The following is a 14,228-nucleotide window of genomic DNA, read 5'->3' on the forward strand; positions in this document are numbered from 1 at the left end:
GTTTTCGTAGTTGCGTCCGATCGTGGTATCAGTGTTGTCAATCGAGTTGTAAACGAAGCTAGTAGCATAAATAGGACAACCTAATCCTGATGTTGGACTGTTTGTGATGGTGAAGTTCAATTACCAAGGTGTATTTACTCGTAATCCTTTTGTCTTACTTGGGGGGAGTGAAAAGCTCCTTCAATAATGTTGATTTTTCTTCTATGACTTATTCTGAGTGTAACACTTTCTTGGAACATTTCATGAATGAGGAGATTAAAACTTTACTAATGCGAACCAGAAAAAGCTTTATGTGATGGCATTCGACCAATTTTAGATGATGTAGATTATGTTGCTTTTATTTATGATGCATATGGCACAGATGACATAATTTTTGTCTATGTTGACCATGATGGTGATGGACTTGGGGGCGGTTTTATGAAGAACAAAATGAAGGTGATGATAACCATTCATGTGTTGATGGTGTGGAAAATAGAGATAATCTTAGGGATGTGGAGGTTGAAAATGATGATGATGCTATCCCTATAAACAGAACAACCCATGATCCTTTCTTGAGTAAATTAATTGAATGAGGGTTTAGATGATGAGGAAAATGAATTTGTAGATGATGATAATGGTATAGAAATGCATGATTCCTTACAGATGCATTCCATTTTCAATAAGAGTTTACACTGGAAAAAACAAAAGCCCATACATGGAATGAAATTTAAGGATCCAAAACAATTGAAAAGCATGTTGTGCAATTATGGAGTGGCAAATGGGTACCAGTTATGGTTTGAAAAGAATGATAGACAAACACTTCTTGTTAGGTGTTGTAAAGGTGCATGCACATTTAGACTATGGGCATCTTGGATGAGTGATGAAGCTAGTTTCCAGATCAAGTCTTTGAAGGATGATCATAAATGTGCTAGGAATTTTAAGTTAGGCTCATTGGTTATATATTCATGGATTGGGTCCATGAGAGCCACTATACCAGACAAATTCTACATAGGCAAAAAAATGAGTGTGAGGAAACTTAGACTAGCAGTGATCGAAAAGTTTGGTGTGAAAGTTAGCATAGGGCAATGCAGAAGAGCAAAAAGATATGCAATGGAACTATTAGAGGTTAATATTAAGGATCACTATGTAAAACTCTGGTCATATAGCCAAGAGATTCTGAGAACAAATCCAGGTTCCACTATTAAACTTGAGGTGGATCATATCCTGGTGGGAAGAACTATTTCAGCAAGTTCTATGTGTGTTTTGATGGTGTGAAAAAAGTTTGGTTGGAAGGATGTAGAAAGATAATTAGACTTGATGGGTGTTTCTTGAAATGAATTTGTAATGGGGGGTTGCTTTGTCCTATAGGTAGGGATGCAAATGACAAAATCTTTCCTATTGCATGGGTAGTGGTGTCTATTAAGAACAAGGAGAATTGGAAGTGGTTTTTAGATCTTCTTATTGATGATCTTCATTTAAACTTAGGAAATGGATACTCTTTAATGTCATATCAACATAAGGTATGTGTTTTTATTATTTGATCCTTTAATTCATTATATTTCATATTATAACATCAAGAAAAATAATTTCTTTTTTACATGGGTTGATTGAGGCTGTGAAGGAGATGATGCCTTTTGTAGAGCACAGACAATGTGCTAGACACATTGTCATAATTTACTTAAGAGATATAGTGGAGCCCACTATGAGACGCTGTTTTGGAGAGCATCAAAAGCATCAACTGAGAATACATTTAAAGCTACAATGAAAGAATAGGAAATTTTAAACCTAGAAGCACATAAGTACCTGATGGAAAAGGATCAAAAACTTCGTCTAGGGCATACGACCAACCAGGTAGATGTTATGAATCACTTGAGAATGGAATGTGTGAGAGCTTTAATGTTGTAATTGTTGATGCGAGAAAGAATCCAATTATAACAATGTTAGAAGAGTTGAGATTGTACATGATGGAGAGATTGTACAATATGAAGGTGAGAGGACAACAGTGGGGTAATTAGATTTTTCCAGAAATAAGGGATAAGGTAAATGAGCTTAAAATCACATGAGACATTTTGAGGTGTTAATAAGTGGTTTAAACCAATTTGAAGTAAAGGGAATAGTTAAGGCATTTGAGGTTGACCTTGATAGAAGGACATGTTCTTGTAGGTTGTGGCAATTGAATGGGTATGGATATGTGCATTCTACAACATGTATCTCATACCTAAATAGAGATGTAAAAGAATATGTGGGTTTGATGTTTAGTACCACCACATACATGAAAAGTTACAAATATAGAATTGCAACCATGAATAGGAGTGACATGTGGCCACAAACAGATTATATTCCACCTTTGCCACCAATTAGCAGAAGAATGACCGGCAGGCCAGTGACCAAAAGGAAGAGGGGTGTTGTTGGAAGACTTATTGGCCATAAGGTATCTAAGGCTGGAAAGAAAATCAAGTGTAGCATCTGCAAGGAGCCTGGTCATAACAAGGCCACTTGCCCTACAAAAGGACCTAATGATGTTAACACAAGGAAAAAAAAACAAAAGGTTAGTGAAGGTGGAAATAATGGAAATAATGGAGTAAGTGTCAATGAAACAAGAGGACATGTATTATCTTTAATGTTAATTTGAGTTTAATATGCACTATAACAAAATATTAATGGATCATTAATTGTAGGTTAATAAAGGTGGCTCAGGAGGGCGGGAACATGAGGAGGTACAACTCACTCCAAGTGATGTGAAAGTTACTCCAACTCAATATGGTGGTGTTAATGGTCAAGTTGATGAAGTTGGTGGTAGTGCACAAGTTCAAGTGCAAATGAGGATTTGTGTGAAACCAATTTCTGAAATATTAAAGGGGATAAGGAAAAGAAAACCAGAAAGAATCATAAAGGTGAAATTGGGCAAGAGAGTTGGGGATGATAATGCTCCTGGAAATTCAAAGGAGAAACCACTTCGTATAGATTAGGATTAATATGTTTTATGTTTTTATTTGTGTTATGTTGTGATACTTTGATGATATGAAGTTGTTATGTATTCCACTAGTACAATCTATGCAGTAACATACAATTACAAAACTGCCCATTACTATGGGCATTTTTGGTATTTAATGGAAGTATTTTATGTAGTTTATGCACTATTACAAAATATGAAAGTTGGTTGCTATTTTTTGAAAGATGTCAAGCTATATGTTGCATGGCTGATAATGACCAATATGGTTCTATGTATATATACTTTAATGACTAAAATAGACAATGTGTTTAATATAAGCAATTTCCAAAATAGACTATGTATACTTTAATTACCAATATGGTCCACAGTTGACAAAAAGATAGTGGTCCACACATAAAAAAAATACTTGATCCACTAATGAAGTTGTCGTTAGATTAGGTAACAATTACAAAATTGCCCATACACATGGGTCTTGCAGTTTCGAAAATAAGTTGTTAAATGTTGGGATCTACAACCAACATGGGTCTTTGCAGTTTCCAAAATTAGTACATAAACACCAAAAGACAACTAAATCAACAACCAAAAGACAACTACATATACCAAAGCATCCTATAATATTCCCTTCTACTTAAATCATGAAAGTGCAACAAGCAATAGAATCATGACAACTAGAACTTTCAACATGAAATTTTGTTGCATGGAAGCTTCCAATTTGTTGTTAAGCATCATCACAACTTCCTTTTCATTTGTTACCTTCTTCTCAAGCTTGTCAACAACTTACTTTTCCTTTGAAAGCAGAAACTCCAACTCCACAACCTTCTTCCTAAGGTTGATCAGTTCAATAGAGTTCTCCTTTGAATCTACCTGTTGCTTCAATGTTCTGATAAGGTTCTTGTAGTAACCCTCAGACAACTTATTGTCTTTCTAGAAGAAGTAATCACAACTTTTTAATGCTGTCTGAAATATACAGCAAAATATACAGCATTGTCAAATAATATGAGATCTTAGAGTTGGATACAATAAATAAATGATACAAACAAAGGGATCCCACAAACAAATCATTTCTTTCAACATTTTCACAATAATCAACGACCTTACACTATTAGGGTTTTCTTATGCTTATCTAAACATCATAAATGCTACACATCATATGTTTTTTGAACATTACCAGAAATCGCGGCCATGAGAGCTTACCAAACTGTTGCTACAGTTCTAGAACCACCTTCCCGGGTTATGATATTTCCAGCTCATTCGTTCCTTCGCCGATTTCTCACACCCACAAGTCTTCAGCTCATCTGACTCCCTAAAGTTACCGATCTGGATGGGAGGGTTTCTGGAAGAAGAGATCGAGGATCGATACATTGCTTTGGTTCTTTGGTCGAGAGAAGCTTACACGAGAATGGAAAGAAAGAAGGTAAGGGTGTTCCATATACGGGTGTTAAGTTTTTTGTATAAGGGGGGAGTTGACGTGGAGTCAACATGGCAATTTCCCATTAGCTTACCGTACACGTTGGATGCTAGGTAGGATGAGAAACCGGGAAACCTTTTAAAATCGGTTACAATGATGTAATTTACATCTACAGTAAAATATTAATGGTTAATTGTGCAAAAAATTAATATAGTTGGTCAAATCGGACCAAACGAAAAGTTATTTTAATTTCTTTTATTACTTTTCTTACTTTTGGTTATGATTTAGTTATTATTTTTTTTAAAAATAACTTATGTTCTCATATCTATTTTACTAAACACGTCTCTTATTATTTATTATATTTCCGATTTGAGTTTTTTTTTTCAAATAAAATATGTATACAACAAATAAAAAGTATACAAATAACAGCACCATAAAATAAAGCATTTCTCAAATGTTAAATCGTGGAATTTTGACTTGCAAAAGTATGTAAGGCAACTCCATCGAGGGTTGCAAAGGCCTTAATATTTATAAAAGGTCAAAATCAGCATAACGAAGGAAGTTGAAGGATCATTCATGTAATTAACTCTAACCAAACCATGCTTCCCTTCTGCACGGCATGTGACCGGAATGATGGAGACCCCGTTTCTGACCGATTAAATATTCCCACCAGTAAGGCTGCTACAGGATTTCATTTTTTATTTTTTGGAAGGATTTCATTTTTTATTTTTTGGAATTTATATCTTTGTTTTATTTGTCCATTTGACGCGTATGGTCAAAGTCTTGTGTCATTGAAGGAGTGCGGACTTTCGTTTCGATCCGATGGTTGGACCGATAAATAGTAGTAATACACGATGCTCAAGATTTAAATTTATTTATGTCAATATATTTTGAAATTCGAAGGGTAAAAGAATGATCATTGGACCAAAACCAAGACCTCTGATAGACTTTTTATTTTTTCCTATTTTGTTTTAGCAACGGATTTTATATCACAACCAGGTGTTGTTTTTTTTAGAAGGTGATGATTTAATTTTTGTCCGGGACATTAATAAAATTATGAATAGTTTACAAGTATTTTAGATTTGTTGTTCCGAAATAAATTAAAATCGATCTTTATAAAATCGATCGATTGAAAAATAGTATATATTCGCCTTAAGTAATTGTAAATGAAATAATTTTGGAAAATTTTATTCATGAAAAATATCATAAGATCATCAAGTAAAATATACAAGTAATATTAAAATATACATATGTTAAACTAATTCAAATAATAAATTTTTTAAGCCTGAATTCTTTTAAGATGAGTACGAAGAGGAGAAAACATGTATAGTACATTTATTTGGTATATTTACTTTAGTTTAGTTTTAATTAAAACTATAGATAAACACACAATATGAATATTACTTGATTTTTTATTTATTTTTGGGTAAATTACACCAATCGTCATCGTATATGTGTTAAAATATACGTTTAGTCTCTATTTTAAAAAATTAATACGAACCGTCTCTCATTTGTTTAAAAGTTACCCACTTCATCATTCTTGACATAAAAAGACTATTTTACCATTAATAATTTCTTTTCTAATTTTCTTTTATTTCTTTGATGGCTAGTAGTAGTTGATAGCAATGGAGGTGCTAGAGGCGGTGTTTGAAGGGGAATGTGGGTTTTCTTAGTGATGATGAGGTAATGACATATATTGTTTGAAGGGGTAGGGTGAGGCGAAAGTAGATTTCTGGTGGTGGTAGTAGTTGCAGTGCAGGTTTCCTGTAGTGATTTAGATTTTCGGTGATAGTGGTGGGGAAGTGTTCTTCAACAAAAAGAACATTTTAATATTGTTAGGTGGACCCTATAATTTTAATTAAAATATTTTTTAATAATTATAAATAATCATTAATGTTAAAAATAAATGAAAAAGAAATTGCAAAGGGTATTTTAGTCATCTCATGTCTCATAAGGGATGAAACATACAAATTTAAACTAACTAGGGATGAAACATGCACATTTCTACGATATAAGGGACGGTTTGAGTTAATTTTTGAAAATAGTGACTAAACGTGCGTTTTGACCCATACACGAGGTATGATTGGTGTAATTTACCCTTTACTTTTGACCAATGACCAAGGTTGACAGAGTTGTCAGAATATTTTGACCAATTCCTTTAACTTGCCTTGATCGAAAGTCGATTCCTGAATATTCGGTTGAGTGATAGAGTTGTCAGAATATTTTGACCAATTCCTTTAACTTGCCTTGATCGAAAGTCGATTCCTGAATATTCGGTTGAGTTGTCTGATTTTTGGAATATTGATTAAGACTTAGTTATGATTAATGATAATAATCAATCAATATGGTTATATCATTTCATATATGGTATTTTTGGCAACAAACTTTTAAAAGTTTTTAGGGTAATTTCTACAAAGTCATTGAGTTTACACAAAAATTCGATTCTGATACTATGTTATTTTTGTCTCAGACTTGACATTCCGTTTACCGATTTGTTACATAATTATGACAACTTGACCGGTCAACTAGGTTGTTTGATGACGTGATATGATGATGTATAAAATTTTGTTGAAATGGCATGCTAACATTGCATGTTTATGCGTCAAAATTGGAAAAAGAATGTGCCACAAAAGACATTAAGTTTTCGTAATTTTCAATTCTGACACTAAGTTTTTATTTTTATTTTTTCAAATTTGAGCCTCCATTTTTTGTTCCAAATCGAACATTATTCTTTTCTAATTGTTTTTCAATGGGTGAAACTTTAACTTTTTTGTTCCAAATTGAACATCATTTTATCCAATTTTGTTCAGTTTAAATGATGTGACACTCTATTTTTTTTCCAAATCGGACATCATTTTTTTTGTTCCATTTGAACTGTATAAATATTTTTTTAACATTTGAAGTCATATAAATACATTTATTTCATTTAAAAACCATATTTTTCTTGTATAAATATAAGATTTTTTACATTCAAACCACAATGTTATGTATGAATATGTATTAATCATATTATAACTGTATTTTCAATGCACTATTTGGTTACATGTCGCTAACTAAGGGTCGGTTTAGGTTGGTTTTGACCTAAAACCGAACCCACACCGTTAGAATCAGTTTTAAGTATTTCAAACTCAAACTCAAACCAAACTGATGGGTTTGGGTTCTCGATTCCCACTTATTGGTTCAGTTTTGGGATTTAATAAATTTATACAATCTTGAGTTGATTTAGCCATGATGTTTGATTATATAAGCTTTAATAATGGTTAATGTTCCATCCGTTTGGTGATGTGGGATAGCTTTTCATAATATCTGAAAAGGGAAGTCCTTACATAAACATGAAGAGGGCACTCTACCGATGCGGGATATGTTTCATGCGGTCAGAAAAATAAATCACCAATATGTAGGTTCTGAGTTTCAAACTGAAGTCGATATGTTGTTTGAAATCGATATGTTCAAGGGATCAATGACTTAACTACTTGAGATGTCGGTTGCTTGTGTTATAGTTATGTATCACTTATGTAACATCAAACTTTTCAAACCAGATTTTTTTTAATTAACTAAGAAAACATTGTTCATAAAAACCATCTCAAGAAAATCACAAGTATCAAATACAAATCATCATCATCAGAGTGTCCAAAAATATATGGAATCATAAACTCAGGCGAATGTGTACAATCAAGCCTTCGTCTTCCCACGATCATCATAAGTACCTGAAAACACATGTAATCAACAACTTTAAGCATGGAGATTAGTGAGTTCCCCGAAATACAACATACAACACAACACAAATAACAACTATGGGTTATCAGCAACCTTGGAGACTACCCGAAGTCTTAGTGGGCAAACAACACGCCCTATGGGTTATCAGCAACCCTGGAAACTACCTGAAGTCTCAGTACATAAGTAACACATATACAATAACAAAAAATAAGATCCAATTGGTCAACATATATATACTACCACACAGGTAAGTATAGTGAGAAAACTCACCTCGCACTGAAGACTGATAAAACTCACAGCCGAACTGCCATAACTAGACTCCGCCTATTAATTGCACCAAATAACCCTAATTAGCAATTAAGGTAATTATCCAAACTCAACTAGTCCCAAGCCAAGTCTAATCCATAATTTAGGCAAAAGACCATTTTGCCCCTTCCAAGACCAAAACCCTCACAAATTGACCAATAGTCACACTCGGTCAAAAATTCAAAGGTCAACGCAGTTAACCTTACGCGCGGCGCACCAAGGCTCTACATATAGCGTAGAGCATAAAACCTGACAACGAGCTCCCAGTTGGCTACATTCGGCGCAACCAAATTTACGCGTGGCATACTCAGCCTAAACTCAAGTCTTAACTTTTAAGCTCTTAATCATTAAGAGATTTCACCCCAACCTTAGATCTGACCTTAAAAGGCATTCTAATCCATAAAGTCTCAAATTTATGCCTTTGCATGGCTAAAGAGAGCTCAATCTAAAAATCCTAACTTATAACTTCACCAAAAACTCCATAACTTATGCATGAATGAAAGGAAAGGACCAAGCTTGCATTTTTATGATACCATGCACTCAAAAACATCTGAAAGGACATCTCAAATGGTCTGGAGTAGTCCATACTCACAAAGACCAAGGTTTTAGGATAAAATGAACATAAACTTAAACTTTAACAAGATCTAGCAAAGCAAGGCTCAAGGTATGAACTTTATACCTTATGGAGATTAACAATAAGGTGTAGATTCTGGATCCAAAAGTTGAAAGATCTAGTATGCTCAAGAATCATATTAAAGTGATATTGCCAATTAACATATGATACTAATGGGTCACACTAACAACAACTTGATACAATTGATTATTTATTAGAAATTGATTTAAATAAATATTCGATAAACTCTTATAATTAATTGGAAATTATTTATTTCTAGGTAATATTAATTTTCATTAGCAAGTAACATTATATAATTCATATGGTATGAATTAATAAGTTGTGCACAACATTTTGGACTAGAGAAATCTTTTTTTCTTTTACCAAAAAGTTAAATTTTATATTTTATACCTTATGGAGATGAGCAATAAGGTGTAGATTCTAGATGCAAAAGCTGAAAGATCTAGTATGCTTAAGAATCGTATTAAAGTGATATTGTCAATTAACATATGATACTAATGAGTCACACTAACAACAACTTGATACAATTGATTATTTATTAGAAATTGATTTTAATAAATATTCAATAAACTCTTATAATTAGTTGGAAATTATTTATTTCTAGGAAATATTAATTTTCATTAGCAAGTAACATTCACTACAAGAAAATAGACCTTTAATGACGCGCAAACAATGACACACACTAATAGACGACGCGCATTTGTAAGTGCCCTAAAAGATAATGTCAGTTTTGCAAAATCTGAAGGATAGAGGGCACGCATTTGTGCGCGCCCTAAAATTAGTGTCAGAAAAGAAAAAAAAAGAAATGCGGAGGGCGCCTTTCATAAAATGTGCGTCATGTAAATGTGTCACTTTATAATTTTTAAGTGAAACACGCGTTTTAGGCGGGAAATGAAAATCGATGAAAATTACCCCCGCCTATTGAATCCCAAAAAGTTAATCCCCCGCCTCTTCTACTTAGCAAGAAAAAGCCCTAGATCCCCCATCTTCATCTTCAGTATCATCAAACATCTCTCTCTCTTGGAATCAGATTCTTGAAAGATCGAAACCCTAATTGTAGCCCTAACTACGACATGTCTTACCAACCGTTATCTTCAAATCGCATCATAAACGACGACCACCACGACAACAGTCGGCTGTTGCCGGAGCTATTGGTGGAATAGCGGTGGGATTAGCGTAACGGGGAAGCATATTTTGAAGAGATACGTACCAATCTGAGCTCGATCTGTATTCAATTTCATCTTACTACAAGTTTTGGTCTTTTCAGATTTCCAAGTGTGGTGGCTGTGAATACTCCATCATCAAATAGTTTGCATAAACACGACGTAATAGAAGAAGGGAGGAAGTGCTAGAATTTCCTAAAAATGAAACAGATTTGGGTGTTGTGGAGGAGCCACCGGTGGTGGCAAGTGAAGTTGAAACATCTAAGGACAATAGTGAACTGAAAGTTGAGCCAGTGATGAAGGAGGCCGACGGTTGGACTTTAAATGTTAAAATTAAAGTGGAAAAGGATCCAACTCTCAGTGCAACATTGGGATTGAAGACGAACATAAGCTCTTATTTGAATGCTGAGATCGTTCCTGGTATATATTCTGATGAAAAACCACCATTTGTGGTGGAACTTGATGGATCTCTTCCTTTCTACATGCTCGATGCATATAAGGAGTTTTTTTTGGCTCTAATGCTGGCAATATCATTCTATTTGGGAAGGTATTTTAGCTAATTCAGTTACATCTCAGTTGACCCTGTACATATGTATTATAACGCTTGAGTAATTATATAAGACTCACTATTTTATCATTCTTACCAAGATAAAGATTGATCTTGATCTTTAAGAACTTTCATTTGAATCAAGGTCAAAGTAGGAAGTACTTATCACAGTTGTTGTGTGGTGGTGAAGAATATGCAAAGATTCATGTATGCTATCCCAAATGGCCCTGTATTTGAAGACTATGTTATTATGAAGCTTTTCACACCAAGCTTCATGTAATACACCTCTTTCCTTTGCTCCCCTTTTCTTCTTTAAATTTACCAACATCATATTGCTTATATTATTATTTACTATGTATTTATGCTTTTTATTTTATTTAATCAGGAGATGGCATTTGAAAATGATTTGGTGAATAATTAGAATCAAATATTCATTTCTTGGATATTTATAAGTTATAACCCCTAAACAACTAAACCTATACAATAAAACTTTATTTGAAATAATCCGATAATCATTTCCAAATCCCACATCTCGAGTTTATAAAAACTTTATTTGACATAATCTGATATTTATAAGTTATAACCCCTAAACAACTAAACTTGTACAAACTAATTCTTTTCTTTCTTTGTTTGATTGCATGACTTGCAGATAAGATTCATGGGAAAATGGGAGAAGGTGAGTACAATTTATGAACAAATTACATCTAATTGTTTGTAATATATCATTATATATATTGACTAATCTGATTGATTCTTGTATCATTCAGGTACACAAAACATACTTCTCGTGTCTCCGGAGTATGTGAAAGTGCCTGATTACAAGTCATGTCAAACACTTTCTTAGGTGTTTTATTTAATAGGATGGACACAATTCCCACTTTTAAAACTCCCAATCTCTGCACCAACACACAACCATAACCATTGTAGTTCTACCTTGCCTCAATCCTAGCCTCTAGCATCTTTATAAATTGAAAAAACTACAATCCAATTTGTGATGGTATGGAAGATTACAAAAATAGAGAACAAATCTGGAAAACTACCCTCTACTTATACTATCTGACATTACAAACTAAATAATATAAAATACCTAAACTGTCCCTAATGTCCTTTTATTTGTTGAATTTCCCATATTGCCCTTATCTATCATATATTGCAAAAGTTGATGCATAACAATACCCCACCCCAAAAGAACCACCTTGTCCTCAAGGTGGATAGAAATTGTGTATAGCATCCAAACGCTCCTTGGTGACCTCTTTGTCTTGCCCTTTGCCTTGCCATAAATCTTGAATGGTGTTCCCGGGATCTCAAAATGCAACACAAATTCTCTATATTTTTCTGTTAATTCATCCCCTGATCTGGTATCTTCGAACTTGTAGCTTACACCAATGAGTTTATTCAAAACAAAACTTACCTCAAAGGCACCAATCCATTCTGGTAACCCATTAAATGAAGCATTTCTATCTTCTATCTCCACCAGTGATGCTTGTATTTCCCGGCTGGTTGTGAGCTTTTCTTTGAGTTTTGCTATTTTAAGATTCAATGGTAACAGGAGAAACTTTTCATGCGGGGTAAACTGATCATCAAATTTTGTTCCAATCTGACCATCAATTCCCTTCTGCTTGTTTCCAACAATTGCTAATATCACCAAATCAAAATGATCACAAGGATGAACCCTGGTTGTATAACCCATTCTCATCATGTTAGCACTAGTCACAATTACTTGAGTGGTCCATTTAGCTATCTTGTTAACATTATTCTTTATCTCTGTGAATATTGCACCCCTTTGAGTGTTCATCTTCCTTGTTAACAGGTTTAGAAATTCTGGGAAATCGATGGTTCCATTACCTTTTACTTCTAATTCATTGATCATATCCTGAAGTTCAACTTTAGTTCTATTTTGCCCAAGCAATTTCATAATTGTTCCAAGTTCCTTTGTTGTGATGCAACTGTAGCCATCCTTATCGATTAAGTTGAAGGCTTCCTTCTTGATACCTCCCATCTTGTAGGTGGTTGTAGACTTGCTGGAGTCGACATGTCCAATAATGTCAATGCTAGTGTGAATATTTTCCTTGCTCATCTTTAATGAAGTATCTGTAGACAAGCTTTCTCGATAGAATGAGGAAGATGAAGAATTGCACGGCGGTAAGGGTGAGGCACTGATACGATTGGGCGATATTGATGCCGACTGGGTTACTTTTGTTTTCGTAGATTTAACTTCACATGGGCCTGATTTCTCTTTAACATTCATGGGCCAATCCCCTGGCTGATTCAATTTGCGTGTGTCCACAGATCTAATTTTGGCCCACTCATTATTTCCCAGCCAAGTTCTTCGATGACCTAGGTAACACTTGTCCATTCCATCGGGTCCTTCAATTGCCTCACTGACACCTGTCAAAAGCCAAGCATCTGTACTTTTCTTTCTTAGCCATGGTTTTATTCATGATTTGATGAATAAAATCAAGGATCCTTTTTTTCTTTTGGATTTAATTGGGTAATGGTATATTTGATGGCATGAAATCTCAGGAAACTTCAAGCACAAATAAAAGATCTTGAAGATGAAAGAGCATCAAGTCGACAAAAAGAGGTTATCATTATATAATAATTCATATAGATCCTTTCTCATCTGTTTTTTGGTGAATAATGGGATTCTATGTTAGTTGTGTGTGTGATGTGGATGATGCAAAATTTGATAATGCAGCATGTAGAGCATTTAGCAAGGGATTTGATTCATCTGTTTCAAGGGCTATTAGGATATGATCCATTAGAGAGGGTAACAACACGTGCAGCATTAAGACATCCTTTCTACACCAGGGACAATCTGAGTAGACGATACTAGCTGCTGCTAACAATATCAAAACAAAGTATGTGGTGGTCAATCTAAATCTGCACACAGAAGGAAGGAAGGATGTTTTTGCTGTAGATGTTTTTATTTCCCGAGGGTATGTTTTGAGTTCCTACTGCACTGCTGTGTGGAAACCCCACCCACACATCTTATTGACCACCTTGAAGTCAAATTTATGTACAAAGTACAAACAAACAAACAAATGTAGAAAAAGAAAAGAGAGATGATTACAAGGTATGTGAAAGAGGAATGGGCATGGTTATGTTCTTTATCCAAGGTATTTTGGTCTTCTCTTTCTCTTTCTCTCTCTCTCTCTCTCACACACACACACAAACACATGCATACATAGCATGAAGGATCTTTAAGTTTTTTTTAACATTGAGAATAAGGTGTTCATTGTATTTCAGTTTATGGAGAGACAGCTGGTTGACTGTGAATGATCCTATTTTACAGACACACAAGGTATTAGTGACATACAATTTCATTGGTATTTCACTTTTTTTTTAATTTAATTTAATTTTGTTCTCATTTTCTATGCATACGTGCTTCATTTTGAGCAGTTTCTGTGTAGTTGAATGCTGGATTTTGATCTCTGGTTTCCCTAATAATGGTTTGGATTGAATGAAAGAAGTAGCAATGTATCATCACTGATCATGACACAACACCGAGAGGTCATCTT

The 14,228-nt window shown here is 34.2% G+C and overlaps 1 protein-coding gene across 1 annotated transcript; it reads left to right on the forward strand.

Moving 5' to 3' along the window:
• Positions 1-624: 624 nt before the first annotated feature.
• On the forward strand, positions 625-1,744 carry LOC145099070 (uncharacterized). The gene is made up of 3 exons (XM_079036656.1): positions 625-1,228; positions 1,348-1,499; positions 1,592-1,744. The coding sequence occupies exons 1-3, from the start codon at positions 625-627 to the stop codon at positions 1,742-1,744; spliced, it is 909 nt and encodes a 302-aa protein (XP_078892782.1).
• Positions 1,745-14,228: the final 12,484 nt, after the last annotated feature.

The sequence above is a fragment of the Lactuca serriola genome, chromosome 4, assembly GCF_051521515.1.
Source record: "Lactuca serriola cultivar US96UC23 chromosome 4, Lser_US96UC23_V15, whole genome shotgun sequence".
In the NCBI taxonomy this organism is placed as follows: Eukaryota; Viridiplantae; Streptophyta; class Magnoliopsida; order Asterales; family Asteraceae; genus Lactuca; species Lactuca serriola.

Excerpts from the sequence above, each read along its gene's own strand:
- LOC145099070 (XM_079036656.1), top strand. The coding sequence starts at position 625 with ATGCATGATTCCTTACAGATGCATTCCATTTTCAATAAGAGTTTACAC. Across the intron at positions 1,229-1,347 it reads GGGAAGAACTATTTCAGCAA|GTAGGGATGCAAATGACAAA; the intron begins GTTCTATGTGTG and ends TTTGTCCTATAG. Across the intron at positions 1,500-1,591 it reads TAATGTCATATCAACATAAG|GCTGTGAAGGAGATGATGCC; the intron begins GTATGTGTTTTT and ends GGGTTGATTGAG.